The following is a 16,019-nucleotide window of genomic DNA, read 5'->3' on the forward strand; positions in this document are numbered from 1 at the left end:
AGAAAGCAGCTGTAGTGTAACAGGAGCTCTCTAAAGACACAGGCAAGAAAAAAAATGTCAATACACAAAAACTTATAGAAACTTTCCTTATTCCGTGAATTTTACAAAGGGATTTCATTCAAAATTCAACCCTAATATTTAGTACACTTACAGAATTGAACTTGATAAAGTGGAAGAAATCTCTCCTCATAAATATGGTACTCATATACTCATTAATTGAATAATATTTACTAATGGAAAAGTATAGTATTCGTAACCAAAAAAATTCAAAGTTTTCTCAGTAGTTCAAAGTTGCTAATTTATGTTAAAAATTTATTATAAAAATACCAGCAGAGGGCAAATTGATTAATTTTGTTACCATAAACTTTAGATAATTGCTATTGACAAGTTTAGATTAGTTAATGAAAAAATCAGGTCTCACAGTTAATGTGAAAATATAATCTTTTCTAAAACCAAAACTGTACTTTCCCCTGGACTGCAGAAATTAACTCTTGAGCTACAAAGATTGAAGATGGTGGGCATGAGAGAATGGACAACATACCCACATTCATTCTAGGGGCAAGATCATGCATATTAGGACACTGATTCACTGTAACAGAACCATAACATTTCAAGTACATTACAGAATTCTCATTAATTAGATTTTTAAAATTTCAAGTAGAAAAAAGTAATTTTAAAATATGATGTTCAGATTAACTTAAATATTCAAAAAGTTCAGTCAGTCCCCATTCAGAAACAGATAAACAGTATATTTATTAAATGAGTTAAGACAAATAAACTTTACAAATAGACAAATAATAAAAGGCTCAGTGGCTAAAATAGATGGTAAGCATCATTGAAAGAAATCAACACCATCACGGTATCTCAGTTGGCTTACACGTGTAAAAAGAAATTTTCAAAGAGCAGTTTCACAGAAATGAAGCCAGTTTTTTTTTTCTTATAAACAAATTGCCATTTCTTGGTTCAAAACTGACATCTGTTATGAAAATTACCATATCACATATTTATAAGATGACAAGGAGTAACTCATCTTCAAAGTGCAAGTAAGTCTATTTACAACCACAAAAAGGCAATGATGAGGAGAAAAAGATTTTTAAAAAATATACAAAGATTAAAAACATTTGGGATGCAAAATTAAACAATTTTTTGGTTAGAGGATAAAAGAGAAGAAGTGATTGAATTACAGATGCTGATTTCGGCAATACATACTATATAATGGGATCCAAGATCTTTAACAGCTTGCTTGCATTTTTTTCCTACTTACATAATGCTCTGGAAATTTCTGGTAGAAATTACAGTGTCTCAAAGAGAGAAATACACACTAAGCATGTCTTGCTACTACTTCATGGATGTCATAAGACCCGTTTATGGATTAGAGTTGGTGTAAAAAGCCATTGCCTTGAGTTGAAAAACGAATACTGTAAAAGCTCAGTACAAACCCTCCAAAGCACATGCACTTCTATATCTTTTGGTAATTACATTCATATTTAAGCATAATCAAAACAAAAAAGAAAACTGAAAACACTTCCCTTTTCTCTATTCCCTATGCCTTGTAGGCTCTCCAGTTGATAGGATAAATTTTTAGAGTTAAAAAGGGTTCTTCCAGATAGTCAAGTCCACCACCCTCGTGTAGGGGAGATGATTTTCCCAAGGTCAAGGTCATGCAGCACATTAATAGCAAAACCCAGACTAGAAACCAGGTCTTGATTCCCAGCCTAGTATGCTTTCCAGCATATCATGCTACCTCTTTTTACAGTATGATTCACTCTAAATACCTGATGAGTAATGTACAATTACAAATGCTGACAGAGCCAGTGTGTTTCTAAGTCTTGCAGAGGATAATTGCAAAGGATTGATGGAGAGAAAAAGATTCTCCCCCACCCACCAAAAATATCAAGCACCATCAACTAAAATGTCTCTTTGCTGGGTCAGCATTTTCAGATGTTGTAGTAGTCCTTGTAAACTTTATGTCAGCCTGAGGATTGTGTATCTGGTGAAATCTGGGCCCTAACACAGCGCCAGTTCCTAAATGGTAAAGACAGAGGCCAAAGGGGAGAAGGCAGACAAAAGAAAGAAAGACTTAAAAAATCCAACTGGGTTAGAGACAGGCATTCCAGCATATGGTTAAGTAAGGTATCTAAATATATATCTTTAGGGCCTTTCCCATCTTTTCACATTATCATTTTAACTGATTTGTTATTTGGCCACTTAAGAATGAAAACAAATGTATCAGAGACAATGTGGTTGTTATTATTATTTTTTTAAACTCTGAGATTGTTTTAAGCAGACTAAATAAACTCTATGAAGAACATGTCAAACTGCAATGATTTTCTTAATCTGGTTCTAGTAGATTGCCACCAAGGAATTAAAGAGGGTACCTCATGGGGCTGTTACCATCTTGAAATTTATTCCAATTGCAGTTAAAGAGAACAGACCGATGTACCACATAGGCAGAATTGAGTAAAGAAGCTCAAAGTTCTTTTTTAAAAAAATTGCTGTGTATTTATTTAATAAAAGGGCATATTTATTTATGTTTACAAACAAGTTTCAAAAACAAAAGGAAAACATGTATGCTTCTACTTATTAACCTTTTTCAAAATGCCAACAGCCCTCATGCTGTATGAAGGTTTCTAAGGATTTATTAGAAAAAAATAAAATCAATACAGTTCACTCACAGTTCACCAAGACATCACTGAACTAACATGTTTAGACAAAAACAAAAAGGACTAAAATTCTCTTGTCGTTTGATAGTTTGATTTAATTTGATTTGCCTGAAATAACAAAAGCATTTCAAGCATCTTTCATTATGTCGTCGATGTCCTGCATTAAACAATCTACTAAATTCTGAACAAAGGTTATTAGCAAGTTTTCAAAAATTTTAAAAATTAAACAGTTGTTTCAAAACCATTAAGTAGTAAATGTATTTAAGAAACTAATTAAGACAGATGCCATAACTTCATTAGAACACCACTGCTCATGTTTTTTGTTTTGTTTTGTTTTTTTTCATTGTTGTTTTTTTTTAAAACAAAGCATTAGTGTTATCTATTTGGCTATTAGTATTAGCAATTTATCTACAGTATTTAACAAGGTAAATTGTAGGCAAAAATTTAGTACAGTTTCAATAGAAACACCCCCCTCCTTTTTTTTTTTCCTGAAAATACAGCAGTATTTGAAGGACTAATTTTATCTCTGCATCAGTTATAAGGAAGCGTCCCATCTATGAACAGGAACAAAAAAAGTATCTACAAACCTTGTAAACAGATCTGCATCATTTATAAACATAAATAATCCAAATTATTAACAGCCAACAGCAGAAATTAAAGCATCAATTCAATGATCCAGGGCTCTTTGCTTGCTTGCCCAGCTTTACTCCTCCCTCTCTCCCATCAAGGATTGAGATCAACTAAAACTTTGCTAACATCCTGTTCAGGACCATTCTTAGGTTCTACTGATGATCCACAGGTCGACTTATACTGAGTTACTGTTTATCTGTCAGTTCATTACTCCCACCCCCCAAAAAGCACCCTCAGTCTGGCAGAAAGCTTTGCTTTTTTTTTTTAAAAAAATAAATCTACATTCGTACAAGTATGTCTTCTGTTGAAGTCCAGAGACAAGAATACTATCTTGTCCGTCACAATATGTGAAAAGACCCAGTTTCAATTTGTTTCTTTACAATGCAGCTAGTGTGTTAACATTCAGCTTACAATCAGAGTGATGTTTCCAAACTATGTAGTGGGCTTCCTGGGGATGAAGAGGTAGCAGACTTGTTCATTTCTATTGTAAGGTAAATCCCGCTGTCAACAGCATTGTTATTTTTGTTGGGAGAGGGTGGAGGACTGGAGTTACGTTTTGTAGGAGCATCATCTTCAGCATCAGTGTCATCAATAAGGGGAATATGAGGCTCTGAATCTTCTATCCTAAACTCAGGATGTGTCATAAAGTTGTGAATTGAACTTCTTGATTCCGGTTTTTCTAACCCTTCATATAAAGAACTACGAAATGCATTCACCACTCGAATCTGTAAATATCAGAAAACACAGAGACATATCAGTACACTGTTACCTTAATTTAAAAATGGTTCATTTATGAGTCTGAATCCACAAACAGCTAGGGATGAGTGAATCATATTTGCATGTAATGCAGTGGAACTTGCAATACACTGTAAAAAAAATGAATATTTTAGTAGGACACTACAGAACAACGAAACCACATACTCTAAGAATTAAGGGTATAGAATTCAAAGTAATACTAAGAATATCTCATTGTCACTGGCTAAGAATTTAATAGCCATTTTATAGGATATTTTTCCCTAAGAAAACAAAATCAAAGAGAAAACAAACATAAAATTAACCATACACAAGCGTTAGCTGATTTTTTAAATAAAAGAAATATAATTTTTAAAAACAATTCAAATAAGTTAAACGAAGTCAAGCACAGAGGGTTACTACTCATCATGCTAGGAATTAGGGAGTCACCGACTATGAAAAAGCCAAGCAAATATAAGCTGAATGCCACAATGAACTCACATCTACCCCCACTACACCCTTAATTAAAAAAATAAAAATAAAGACAAAACCCAAATAAATATCTATGAAGTGCCATTAAACAGCTATAAATATTTGAGTATATGCCATTTGTCTATAAAGTGTTAGTATTTTTCTCTATAATAATAAAACTTAAATAACTTTATGGACTACACTCCACTGGAAAGAACAGATTTAAAATAAAAAACTTTCGGAGATTCTTCTGTGAAAAATTTCCCAAGGAGAAGAAAAAGTGTTCAAGCATTTTCACCCTTAAACACACAGACCAACAATTCATCTTCCTTCTCAGAATTCTGCTATATGGAAGAAAAGAGGTCAATGAGTAATCAACTCAAATACATTACTAAACATACAGACTAGGGGTCTCATTAATCCAGTATCATAAAGACTTAACCCCAAATAACTGGATTATTATTATTTATTATGTCAGTTATCCAGATATAACTGACATTGACATTTCAGGAAAAAAGATGACTAAAGTCCTAAAAATCACCTCATAAAACAACGGTATTCAAAAAATAAATTTCTTCACAGGGATATTTCAATTTATTTTGTAAAAATGTAACAATTTATGCCCACTTTTTTACTGCATGTATTTAAGGCATACAAGACTATTTGATACACATCTATAGCATGAAACAGTCACTACAATCCAGTTAATCAACATATTCACTACCCCACATAGTTATTGTCTGTGTGTGTTGAGAACACCTGAGGTTGGACTCTGCTAGCAAATTTCAAGTAGACAGTAGTGCTGTTACCTACGGTCACCACGCTATACATCAGACTTCCGGAACTCATTCATCTTGCATAACTGAAACTCTGTACCCCTTGAACAGCATCTTGCAATTGCCCCTTCCTCTGGTAATCCCCATTCTACTCTACTCATACGCATTTGACTCTTCCAGATCCCCACTTCTGAGACTTTAACCAAAGGAACTGAAATCAAGATTTTGGAGTGATTCCTGTACTCCCGTGTTCGCCGCTGTCAGTGGCCAGTATGCACAGAGAATACGAACTGGAGGACCAGCCAGCCTATCTGGTGGGTGATGAGCTGCTTAACGTGACTCTGAAGTTGCTGCTTATTGGACTTGTTTGCTGGTATTGCTAATGGAGCTAGAGAAGCAGTTGAGGTCTTTCTTTTGTTCTGACCAGTCTGGCTGGAGGAGAGTAGTGAAGAATCACGGGAAAAATGAATCAATTTTTGAAATGTTAAATTTGTTAAACAACCAAAGTGGAAATATTCAGAGTTCAGAAGAAAGTTATGGGTGTAAGTTAGAGATCTGGGAGTTTAGCAAAGCTGCAGGACGGGTAGAGTGTAAAAATAAGCAGGTGAGGGCAGCAAGTGTATTTATACATACAGTTACACACACCTGTGACAGCTGAAATCAGATTCCTTTCCACTGAAGTGTTTCAAATTTCCCCCCATCTGACAAAATTTATTATGTTATCCTAGAACATCGAACCTTGAAAGGATATTTGAGATAGTTTTTCAACCACTTTACAAATAATAAACTGAGCAACTGAAGACAGGTGGCTGCCTTGCCAGGTCCCTCCAAATTAGCGCCAGAAAGTCTTAAGAGCTAAGGTTTCTGGACTCCCAACTCCAGGTTCTTTCAAGTCAGTAAGAGAAGAGAATATATGGACATTAACTTTATAACTAACTTTACTAGAATAAGGTACTTTCTAGGATTAAGGTCAGCACAGTACAAGGGAAGCTTAGAAATGCTCCAAAGCAAGATACTTTTCAAAAAAACAGTCCTCATATTAGGCACACAAAATAACATCTAGATTAACTAGGGGTCACTGAAACAAATTTGTTTTACTTCCTGCTCATTAAATAAGAAAGCACTGGATCTAAGGCATGCCACTGAGCTAGTATATTTGCTCTCATCTCTGTAACTTTTATAGGTAAAATTCTCACAGTACAATAGTAATTCTGAGTAATGAAAAAGCACAATTGCATGCATTATACTGTAGGTAGATAGAAAATTATTTTAATACCACAAAGAAATCAGTTTAAGCAGAAACTGATTACCTATTTTTGACAATTCAACCCCTACTGTTTATTTAATCCAGTCTTTAAATGCTATTCTTTTAATAGCAATAAAGACCTACTATGTACAACACTATTTAAGGAAAATTCAACAATTCCTATGTCAAGAAAAAATTTTTAAGAATAAATTATTGAGAGGAAAAAATCTGAGGCATGAGGCACATATGGCAAACAATACACTGAAATGATTATTATAATAATAAAGTAATTTTAGGAAACTGGAAGTGATGACTAAGGTAAGCACTACATTAAATCTAGCAAAGTAGGACCATGTACCATGCTAAACCACCCATTTTCTTAAATATAATCCTAACTTTTGATAGGAGAAAAGAATATTACTGCCCAAAACATGGTACACAGGAGACAGTTCTATTTTACCTTCTACAACAGACTTTTCCCGAACTTTGTCATCATACTTTTACTACGTGCACTATAAATTAAAGAATTTCAATGGTAAAGTAAAAGATACTTTGCAACAGGAAAGAAAATTCTAGGTTGCTTTTCCAAGTTGTGTCTTTGTACATCGAATTTTCTCAAAGTGAGACCTGTGTAATACCTAATGTCTTAATTATCTGGAATAGGGGTTGGGAAATATTTTCTGTCAAGTGCCAGATAGTACCTACTGCATAGCACAGAGGGCTATATTCAGTATCTCGTAATAATCTATAATGGAAAAGAATTTGAAAAAGAGTGGATATATATGTATAACAATCACTCTGCTGTACCCTTGAAACTAATACAACATTATAAATTAACTATACTCCAATTTAAAAAAGAGGTTAAAAAAAAGAGTCAAAGAAGTTTGACATATATATTCCTAAGATTATTCTCTACTAGGGCAGGAACCCAGTGATAAAATTAAACCTTCCATTAAATGAATTAACACCATTACCCTGGCTACCTGTGCCCAGCAACTCAGAGGTTTCATACAGAGTTGTGCATCAGAAAAGAAGTCTGCAGCAGGTGTGGGTGTGTAAGACTTAAAACAGAGCTTGTGATTGATTTGATATTTAATATAAAGCCTGGGACACAATTATACAGAGAAAGACAGTTAATATGATACCACACCTAGTGAAAAAAGTCAACTGTTAAAAATTTTGCTGAAAATAAAAATCAACAGAATTTATACCACCTAGTAGATAAAACTTGTCAAAAGAAGTTTAACTTAAAGCTAATCAAGAGGAAACAGTCAAATTCAGAATGTAGGACACTTTATGAAACAATCTGCCTGGATTTTTAAAAAAGAAAATCACTGTTATGAAAAATAAAGGTAGAGAAAATGGATCCAGGTTAAAGGAGAGAAGAGTCATAACATACACTATTGAATGTCCTTTCTTGGACCCAGGATCAAAAAAGCTGTAATATATGACATTCTGGGGGCAACTGAAGAAATCTAAATATGGACTGTGTATTAGATAAAATGGTATATATTAATATTATAAAGATAAAGCAGACATCATAAAACATTAAGCAAGTAAGTGAAGCCGCTCAGTCATGTCCGACTCTTTGCGTGGACTGTAGCCTACCAGGCTTCTCCATCCCTGGGATTCTCCAGGCAAAAATACTGGAGTGGGTTACCATTTCCTTCTCCAGGGGATCTTCCCAACCCAGGGATCAAACCCGGGTCTCCCGCATTGGAGGCAGACGCTTTAACCTCTGAGCCACCAGGGAAGATATCATAAAACATTAAGAAGTGGTAAATCCAGGCAAAGGGATTTTGTATGGATTCATCTTTCAACTTGTCTATCAGTTTGCAATTTTTCAGTTTTGAGGGGAGGGAATATATCAGGATTAAGTCTCAGTTTGGCTCCTTCTGTGGATATAAATAGAAGCTTACTTTCCATTCCAGCCTCATCAACTCCTTCATTTCATTACTCTTTTAGTTTTAAACTACATCAGCTGGGATCTGCTTTCCTCAACCAACAAATTTTATCAAGGGGTCAGCTTGAGAGTAATTTCCTTAGGTAATTTTCCCTGACTTCTCAGGGAGGGGTGAAGACTCTGTTATAACACTGTTTCATCACCATGTCGAAATTCCTATCTTCTCATCTGCTTCTCTCCCTAGACGACAAAGTCGGGAGGTTGCAGGGCATGCGGTAGGCCTTGCAGTGTTTATGAAATACAACAAAGTGAACACTAAGGGCAGAAGGTGAAGGCAGGAGTGGTGACATGCCCTCGAAAGCCAGGAATCATGTGGACTTCAGATGAGGGAGGGACGCAAGTGACATCAGCTATCCCAGGCCTAAGGCCGGGGCATAAGGCTGCCCATTCCACGTCATTCAGGCAGGTGGCACCACGGTAACTTCTAAGAGGAAGATTGCTATCTGTCCATGTATACAAATGTAACATCCTAAAGTCAGTCACCCTAAAGATATAACATGTCTAAAGTTACAGGGTCAGTTTGTCTTTTCAGCACCTGGGTGCTCTTTGTTCATGCTGCCTCTGCTTATTAGCTATGGACACGTCATTTAAACTCTAAGTCAGCATTCAGACCTGTAAAATGGGGATAGTTCCTATTCTGCCTGCTGTGCAACACTGTCAAAAATGGCAAATGAAAATTACTTAAACAAACAGTGAACAGGTAGACTCTTAAGTGAACAGTCTTTCTTTTTCTTTAAACAGCATTGTTTTCTCCTTTAATTTATCCTCTCCCCAGTTTCCCAATGGATGTGAGCTTGAGCCAACTCTGGAAGATGGTGAAGGACAAGGAAGCCTGGTGTGCTGCAGTCTGTAGGGTTGCAAAGAGTTGGACACAAGTGAGCGACTGAACAACAATGTTTCCCAAGATTTCTCTTTAGTCTCTCACTGGCTAAAGATCAAATGGAAAAGATAAGTCACTGCCCAAATCAGGTATCACGACTGAGTTGGAGGGTATGGATGAGGGGTGGGTGCATTTATATCTTTAATGCTTCCAATATACTGAGAATCCACCATGGAATCAACAAGCTAATTCAGAGTAAGGATGATAAAGGTTATAAGAGAGAGTTTACTAAAATGCAACAATCTGTTATATTTCTTTATACTAATAACTATGTGAAAGGGAAATTAAGAAAACAAATCTCATTTATAATTGCATTAAAAATAATAAAGTATCTAGGAATAAATTTAACCAAGGAAGTGAAAGACCTGTATACTGAGAACTACAAGACAGTAATAAAAGAAACTGAAGATGACATAAATAAATGCAAAGATATTCCATTCATAGGCTGGAAGGATTAATAGTGTTAAAATGTGCATGCTACCCAAAGCAATACAGATTCAATGTAATCCCTAGCAAAATTCCAATGGCATTTTTCACAGAAATAGAACAAACAAGCCTAAAATTTGTATGGAATCACTAAAGACCCTGAATAGCCAAGCAATCTTGAGAAATAAAAACAAAGCCAGAGGCATCACACTCCCTGATTTCAACTGCATTACAAAGATGTAGTAATTAAAACAGTATGATATTGGCATGAGTTTGTATAAAAATGGACATACAGATCAATGGACAAGAACAGAGACCCCAGAAATAAACCTCTGCACAGGCGATCAATTAATTCACAACAAAGGAATCAAGAATATACAATGGGGAAAGTCAATCACTTCAACAGATGGTGTTAGGAAAGTGGGACAACCACATGCAAAAGAATGAAACTGGACCACTATCTTACATCACACACAAAAATGAACTCAGAATTATAACGACTTTAACATGAGATATGATACCATAAAGCTCCTAGAAAAAACACAGATGCTAAGCTTGACATAGGTTTTGATGACGATTTTTTGAATCTGACACCAAAGCATAAAAGGAAACACAAACAAGTGGGATTACATCAAACTGAAAAGTTTCTACATATCATGAAAACCATGACCAAAATGAAAAGGCAATATTTTGTTCTCATAAAATGTGAGAAAAAATTTGCAAATCTATATATGTAATATGGGGTAAATATTCAAAAAAATATATATATATTTACAAATCTATACAAATCAATAACAAAACCCCCAAATAGTCCAATTAAAATATGGTCAAAAGATCTGAACAGCCATTTTCCCAGAAAATATATATAAATGGCCAAGTGGTACATGAAAAGATGCTCAATATTGCTAATCACAGAAATGCAAGTCAAAATCACAACGACGTATTACTTCACATCTATTAGGATGAAATGGAAACAAGGTTAAGCGTTCACTGATGAATGAGTGGATAAACAAAGTATGGTGGACACACACATGAATAGTATTTAACCATAAAAAAGAAGGAATTCTGGACATTTACAAAAACACAGGTGAACCCTGAGAGTATTATTATCCTAAATGAAATAAAACAGACAGAGACAGACACATACCATATGATTTCTCTTGCATGTATATGTGACATATAAACCGCTCCCCCCCTCAAACCAAGCTCACAGATATTAAAAAAGCAAATGGTTGCTGTAAGAGGTGGGAGTAGGCAGCGGTGGGAAAGCTGAGTAAACTTAAAAAAAAAAAATTGAATAAAAAAAAATCTTAATGCATTTTCCCTACTTCTTTAGAAAACTCAATAGAATATCTTATCTAGGAAGCAATTTTAAATTGATTGTATCAATTAAAAAAAACCTCACATAAATACCAAAGAACTTAGAAGCTTCTATAGGGTTTCTACCTCAAAACAAAACAAAATAAATAAAAAATTCACAGCAAGCCCACAAAGTCCAGGCTAAGGAGGCAAGTGAGTGAAATCACTCAGTCGTGTCCTACTCCTTGCGACCCCATGGATTGTAGCCTACCACGATCCTCTGTCTATGGGACTTTCCAGGCAAGAGTACTGGAGTGGGTTGCCATTTCCTTCTCCAGAGGATCTTCCCAACCCAGGGATCAAACCCGGGTCTCCTGCATTAGAGGCAGACGCTTTACTGTCTGAGCCACCAGGGAAGTCTAAGAAGGCAAATACCTGGGTATATGCTCAGAACTCTTCTTCAGGGTACCAACTTACTTTCTAAACTGATCAAGATACAAGTCAAGACACTAAGTTCATTTTCAGCTTTAAAAACACAATTTCTCGGTTCTGTTAGATCAGTGTCAAATCACATGCTTTTGGGAATCATGCAGAATGGAATATGTTTAAAGGCATATACTCAAAAATTTATAGTAGTTTCACAAATTCTAAGCTACAGCTTTATTCCCCGTATTAACTATCAGAGTTAGCGTAGAGACAAAGATTTCATGTCTGATCTTTGGTTTCAATTGTGCCACCTGTTCTCTAGCCCTCTAAGAAATAAAACGACAACAACGACAACACTTTGAGGTCTCAATCCACTTTACGAAAAGAAAGCTTTATGAGAAGCCTGAACAATGGATTTAAACATTAAGGAGAAAATGAGAACCGTTAGGTGTGTGAAGTAGGAAATGTTAATTTCATGCACTTAGGAACACACACTCACACCCCACAGTAGTAGAAGCAGTAGAAGAGGAAAACACTACATGTGTAGGGGTAGAAATATTTGTTACATCATGATGCTGGCTGGCGATGGAGGGTTGCCGCCTTAGTGCCCCCTGAATGGAACTTCCACTCTGGAAAGCATTCACTACATCCATCTGCAAGGAATCAGAGATTGTGACAGCTTGCTCAGCAAGAGAGAGAGAGAACAAGAGAAAGGACCATTCCATCTATCAACATATAAAAAGTAAAGAAAAAGGCACTTTTTACAGAGCAGATAAATAGGCAAGAGGAGCATTTGGAGATGAAGGGGGTGGAAAAAAAGCTAGGAGAAAAGGAGCTTCGGGGCATACGGACACATTCTTTCGTGGTCAGTTAAAACTTGCACTCATTCCAGGCACCAGTACTATTTTTCAAAGAGTAAGTTCTGTGGGTTGGGGAGGCTAGAAAGGAAGCGAAGGAGCACATTCAAACCTCCTCCCCAGCTCCAGAGGCCCCTGGCTCCCGCTCCCATCGTCTCTCCTACCTCTCCACCAGGCCCATACCTGCGTCTGGATTCTGTTCAGACCTCTAAACCACAAGATCTGGCCACGCCGCAGCTCCCGCTCAGCGTGATCAATCTCTTCCACATCCTCCGCTAACTCCTCCTCGGGTATTTCCTCCTTTTGTGTGCCATGACCAGCTTCTTTGAGGAATTTTAAACGGCTAGTTGGAATTGTTGAAATAAGCTACAACACAGGGGAGAGAACTTAGAGACAAACCATATCAAGATATAATGAAACTGATCAACTTCAATACAGAAAAGGAGTGAAAAGCTGCACTCAAGAGCCAACTATCTTTACCAATGAAGAAATGAAACCTTGTCCATCATAGGCCTTCGTTCTCAGAACAAAAAACATTCTTCTGTTAGCTACACAAAAGATTTAAGTTTGAAGAGCAAAAGTTTCCCTGAATGAAAATAACCTGATTACATTTGCAAATTTTATTTAAGACATTCGAGACCATGAATCATTCAACCATGCTTTGATATATATATATACATATACACTTAAACTCATATTTATTTCAAATAAAATGAAAATCGATCTTATAGGATGCAAAAGAAGTTTACATTTCATTAGCGCTTTAAGAATTCAATGAGGAAAAAACACACTGAAGTTCAGAAAACCTTCCAGGCTGCACTGAAAATAGATTTTATTCAATGTATTTGTTTTCATAAAGTATAACTATTTAAAATTGGATTAACACTGATTGAGAATGATACCAAACAGGAACAAATGCCCCAGAAGACATAAAAGATAGAACAATACCAATATGTATTAACTTGTAAGTGTTAACAGCCATTTCTTAAGGAAGTTAGGAGAAACAGGCATGCAGTGAGTATCAGAACTGCTCCGAGAACTTCTAGTTCAACCACCTCATTTCAGAGACGAAACAGGTTCAGAGACACAGAAAGCAACTTGTTCATGGAGTGACTAAGACCCTAGTTTCCTGACTTAACAAATCAGTGCTTTCTACCATGGCACCTAAAAATCAATGGACAATGTCAACCAAAGACAGTTGCTAATGCCTATTAGGCATGTACACGATATTGAATTTCCTCTTCTTGAAAATAGCCAGGTGTGGGGGGAGGTTGCGGGGGTTGGCTTTGCCTGTGAGGGAACATTATAAAGTAACTAGAACAGTTAAAAGAAAAATGTGGACCTAGTACAGATCCTACTTAAAAGAAGATCTCTGTTAGAAAAGGTCTTTACAATGAGTAAGAAGAGAAAGCTCAGAGCCTAGAAGCAAAAGAAAAAGATAAAAAGCACATAAAGATTGAGTTAAGGTTAAGCACAATCTGAATGTTTAGTCTGACTTGCAAAATAACCATAAATTAGTTCACATCAATTACACACTGCAACATGTGCTAACTTGCATTTATGAAAATGTTAGTAGATTCTCCATCAGTTTTCTAGTCATGGTAATAGACTTAAAATGAACATACACACTGTTATCACTTATCTTTGAAGAAACAATGACATACATCTGCAAGTCAGCTACCCATAGTGAAGATGAAGGACATCTCATTTTTGAGGCAGTGTATTTTATATGTACACTGTTAAAGTCATTCAATCCAAATCATCTAAAATGTCATTCTTTGGCCTATTTTTCCAGACACCAGGAGTTTTATGGAAACACTTGTCATATCAACTGAAACCCAAGATTTTTTTAATGCTACATTTCAATGAAATTATATAACAGAATGATAAAATGGCTAAAGCATATTTTTATTAAAATATTAATTCTGAAAATGCAAAGTAGGTCATAGAGCAAAAGATACAGATATTAGCATTCTGACCAGTTATAAATGTATGATTTTGGTAAGAGGTGTAAAACTTGTTCTAAAAAACAAGTTAAAAGACTATGTAAGAAATTAGTGTTTTATTGCATAGGCATAATCATAATTAATACCAAGTGACATACTAGAACAAATATTACATTAAAAAGAATCTCTGAATGTCCTTTCTTGACCCAGAATGAAAACTACTTAGAATCAAGTTATAGAATTGATTAAAGAGTATACACACTAGAAATTAAAAAAAAAAAAAAGTCACTTTAGGTTTGAACAAAAAGTGATGAGATTTTTTTACCTGGCCCCAGAGTAACGTTCCCATTCCTAGGAATATTGACCATAGCCACTGTTCTATTGAAAGTTCTGAACAACTGAAAGGTTTTCCACCAAACTGCACAATTATTATCTGGAGGAATAATCAAGAATAAATTTATTTAGTGAAGTTGCTGACTTACACTCTGACCCATGCTCCTTATATCTCACTGTGGACTTGTAATGAACAAACAAAATAGCTGATCCAGACATGCTTTGAGTAGCACAAAGGCACTGAAGAATGACCTTACTTTCATCAGTTGTCCTAGGCATATCAATCTAGGCCAGCAACTAAGTGTTATCAGACTTGCTTGGTAGAGAGACAAGAAGTTATGTTTTTGCAATCCCCATATATTAAAAACATAAAATAAACCTAACTTTGACAGTAAGTAGGAACTAACATTTTAGTGTATCAAGAATAATGATTTCTTTTAAATAAAATACTTCCAGAAACTATACAACAACTAAGCAAGCAACAGTTCCTCTCAAGTTGACAGAAAAACTGAAAGCTAAAACAGAAATGGTTTGCAGAGAAATAATTGAGTTTGGGTTTCAGAATCCAGTGCCCAAGGCATGGAATGAATAAACGCTTCAAAATTCTTAGACCTTCATTTTGAAACTAGCATGGTCACTGTCTGATTCTATCCTTGAAAAGCTCACTTTTTAAATCTTACTGTGTTTACTGACCTCCTGATGTGATCATGCACCATTCACCCACCTGCTTCGATTCCAGATTCTGCTATTAACAGGCGTTTGCATAGAAGAGTACCACAGAATTCAAGGTGGTATAAAACATAGGTATAATACATAATTACGTAAAATTTACCACACGTAAAGTGATGCTTAGTTTGCTCTTATTATGGTCTTTATAAAAATGGCAAAATTCGGTCCTTTCTACTCCTTCTCAACCTCACTGTGCATACCCCATCCTCCACTTCTCTTCTGCCTTGTTTTGACAATGTAACAAAACATACAACTGGCATATAACCAACTCAGGATGCAGTCATTTAGAATCATGTGGATTTTAAAATACTTATTTCAAAACCTATTTTTACTTAATAATGAACTTAACTGTAGAAATACAACTGCTATTAATTGCAAGAAGCAGTTAAGGGATCACTCCAGGTAGACTAAGAAGTGGTTAGCTGTTAAGACTGGCCTTAAATAAGATCAACAGTATAACAGTCTTCATAAAAGCCATGTAGAATAGATAATCAGAAACAGAGTGAGCGTGAGCAAACACTGCCATGAGCAGTGTCGCAGCAGCAGAGCCAGTAGTGCCACTGAAGGGGTCCTAGTTTAATATGCTCATTCATAGGCAGAACTTCAGGATGGGGCAGATTTTCACTTGAGTTGTGATATTTA

At 35.6% G+C, this 16,019-nt stretch overlaps 1 protein-coding gene across 4 annotated transcripts in view; it reads right to left on the bottom strand.

The window, feature by feature from the left end:
- Positions 1-728: 728 nt before the first annotated feature.
- Positions 729-16,019, bottom strand: part of ATP2B1 (ATPase plasma membrane Ca2+ transporting 1) — a 134,644-nt gene continuing 119,353 nt past the window's right edge. For 2 of the 4 annotated variants that reach the window (XM_069584174.1, XM_069584173.1), the window contains exons 19-22: positions 14,641-14,748; positions 12,553-12,735; positions 12,079-12,165; positions 729-4,018 (exon numbers count right to left, since the gene is read on the bottom strand). In XM_069584174.1, the coding sequence (XP_069440275.1) occupies positions 3,707-4,018; positions 12,079-12,165; positions 12,553-12,735; positions 14,641-14,748 (690 nt within the window). In that variant the 3' untranslated portion in view covers positions 729-3,706. The remainder of the gene's footprint in view (positions 4,019-12,078; positions 12,166-12,552; positions 12,736-14,640; positions 14,749-16,019) is intronic. The other 2 variants (XM_069584176.1, XM_069584175.1) reach the window with 1 other exon arrangement.

This window comes from Ovis canadensis, chromosome 3, assembly GCF_042477335.2.
Source record: "Ovis canadensis isolate MfBH-ARS-UI-01 breed Bighorn chromosome 3, ARS-UI_OviCan_v2, whole genome shotgun sequence".
NCBI classification, from domain to species: domain Eukaryota; kingdom Metazoa; phylum Chordata; class Mammalia; order Artiodactyla; family Bovidae; genus Ovis; species Ovis canadensis.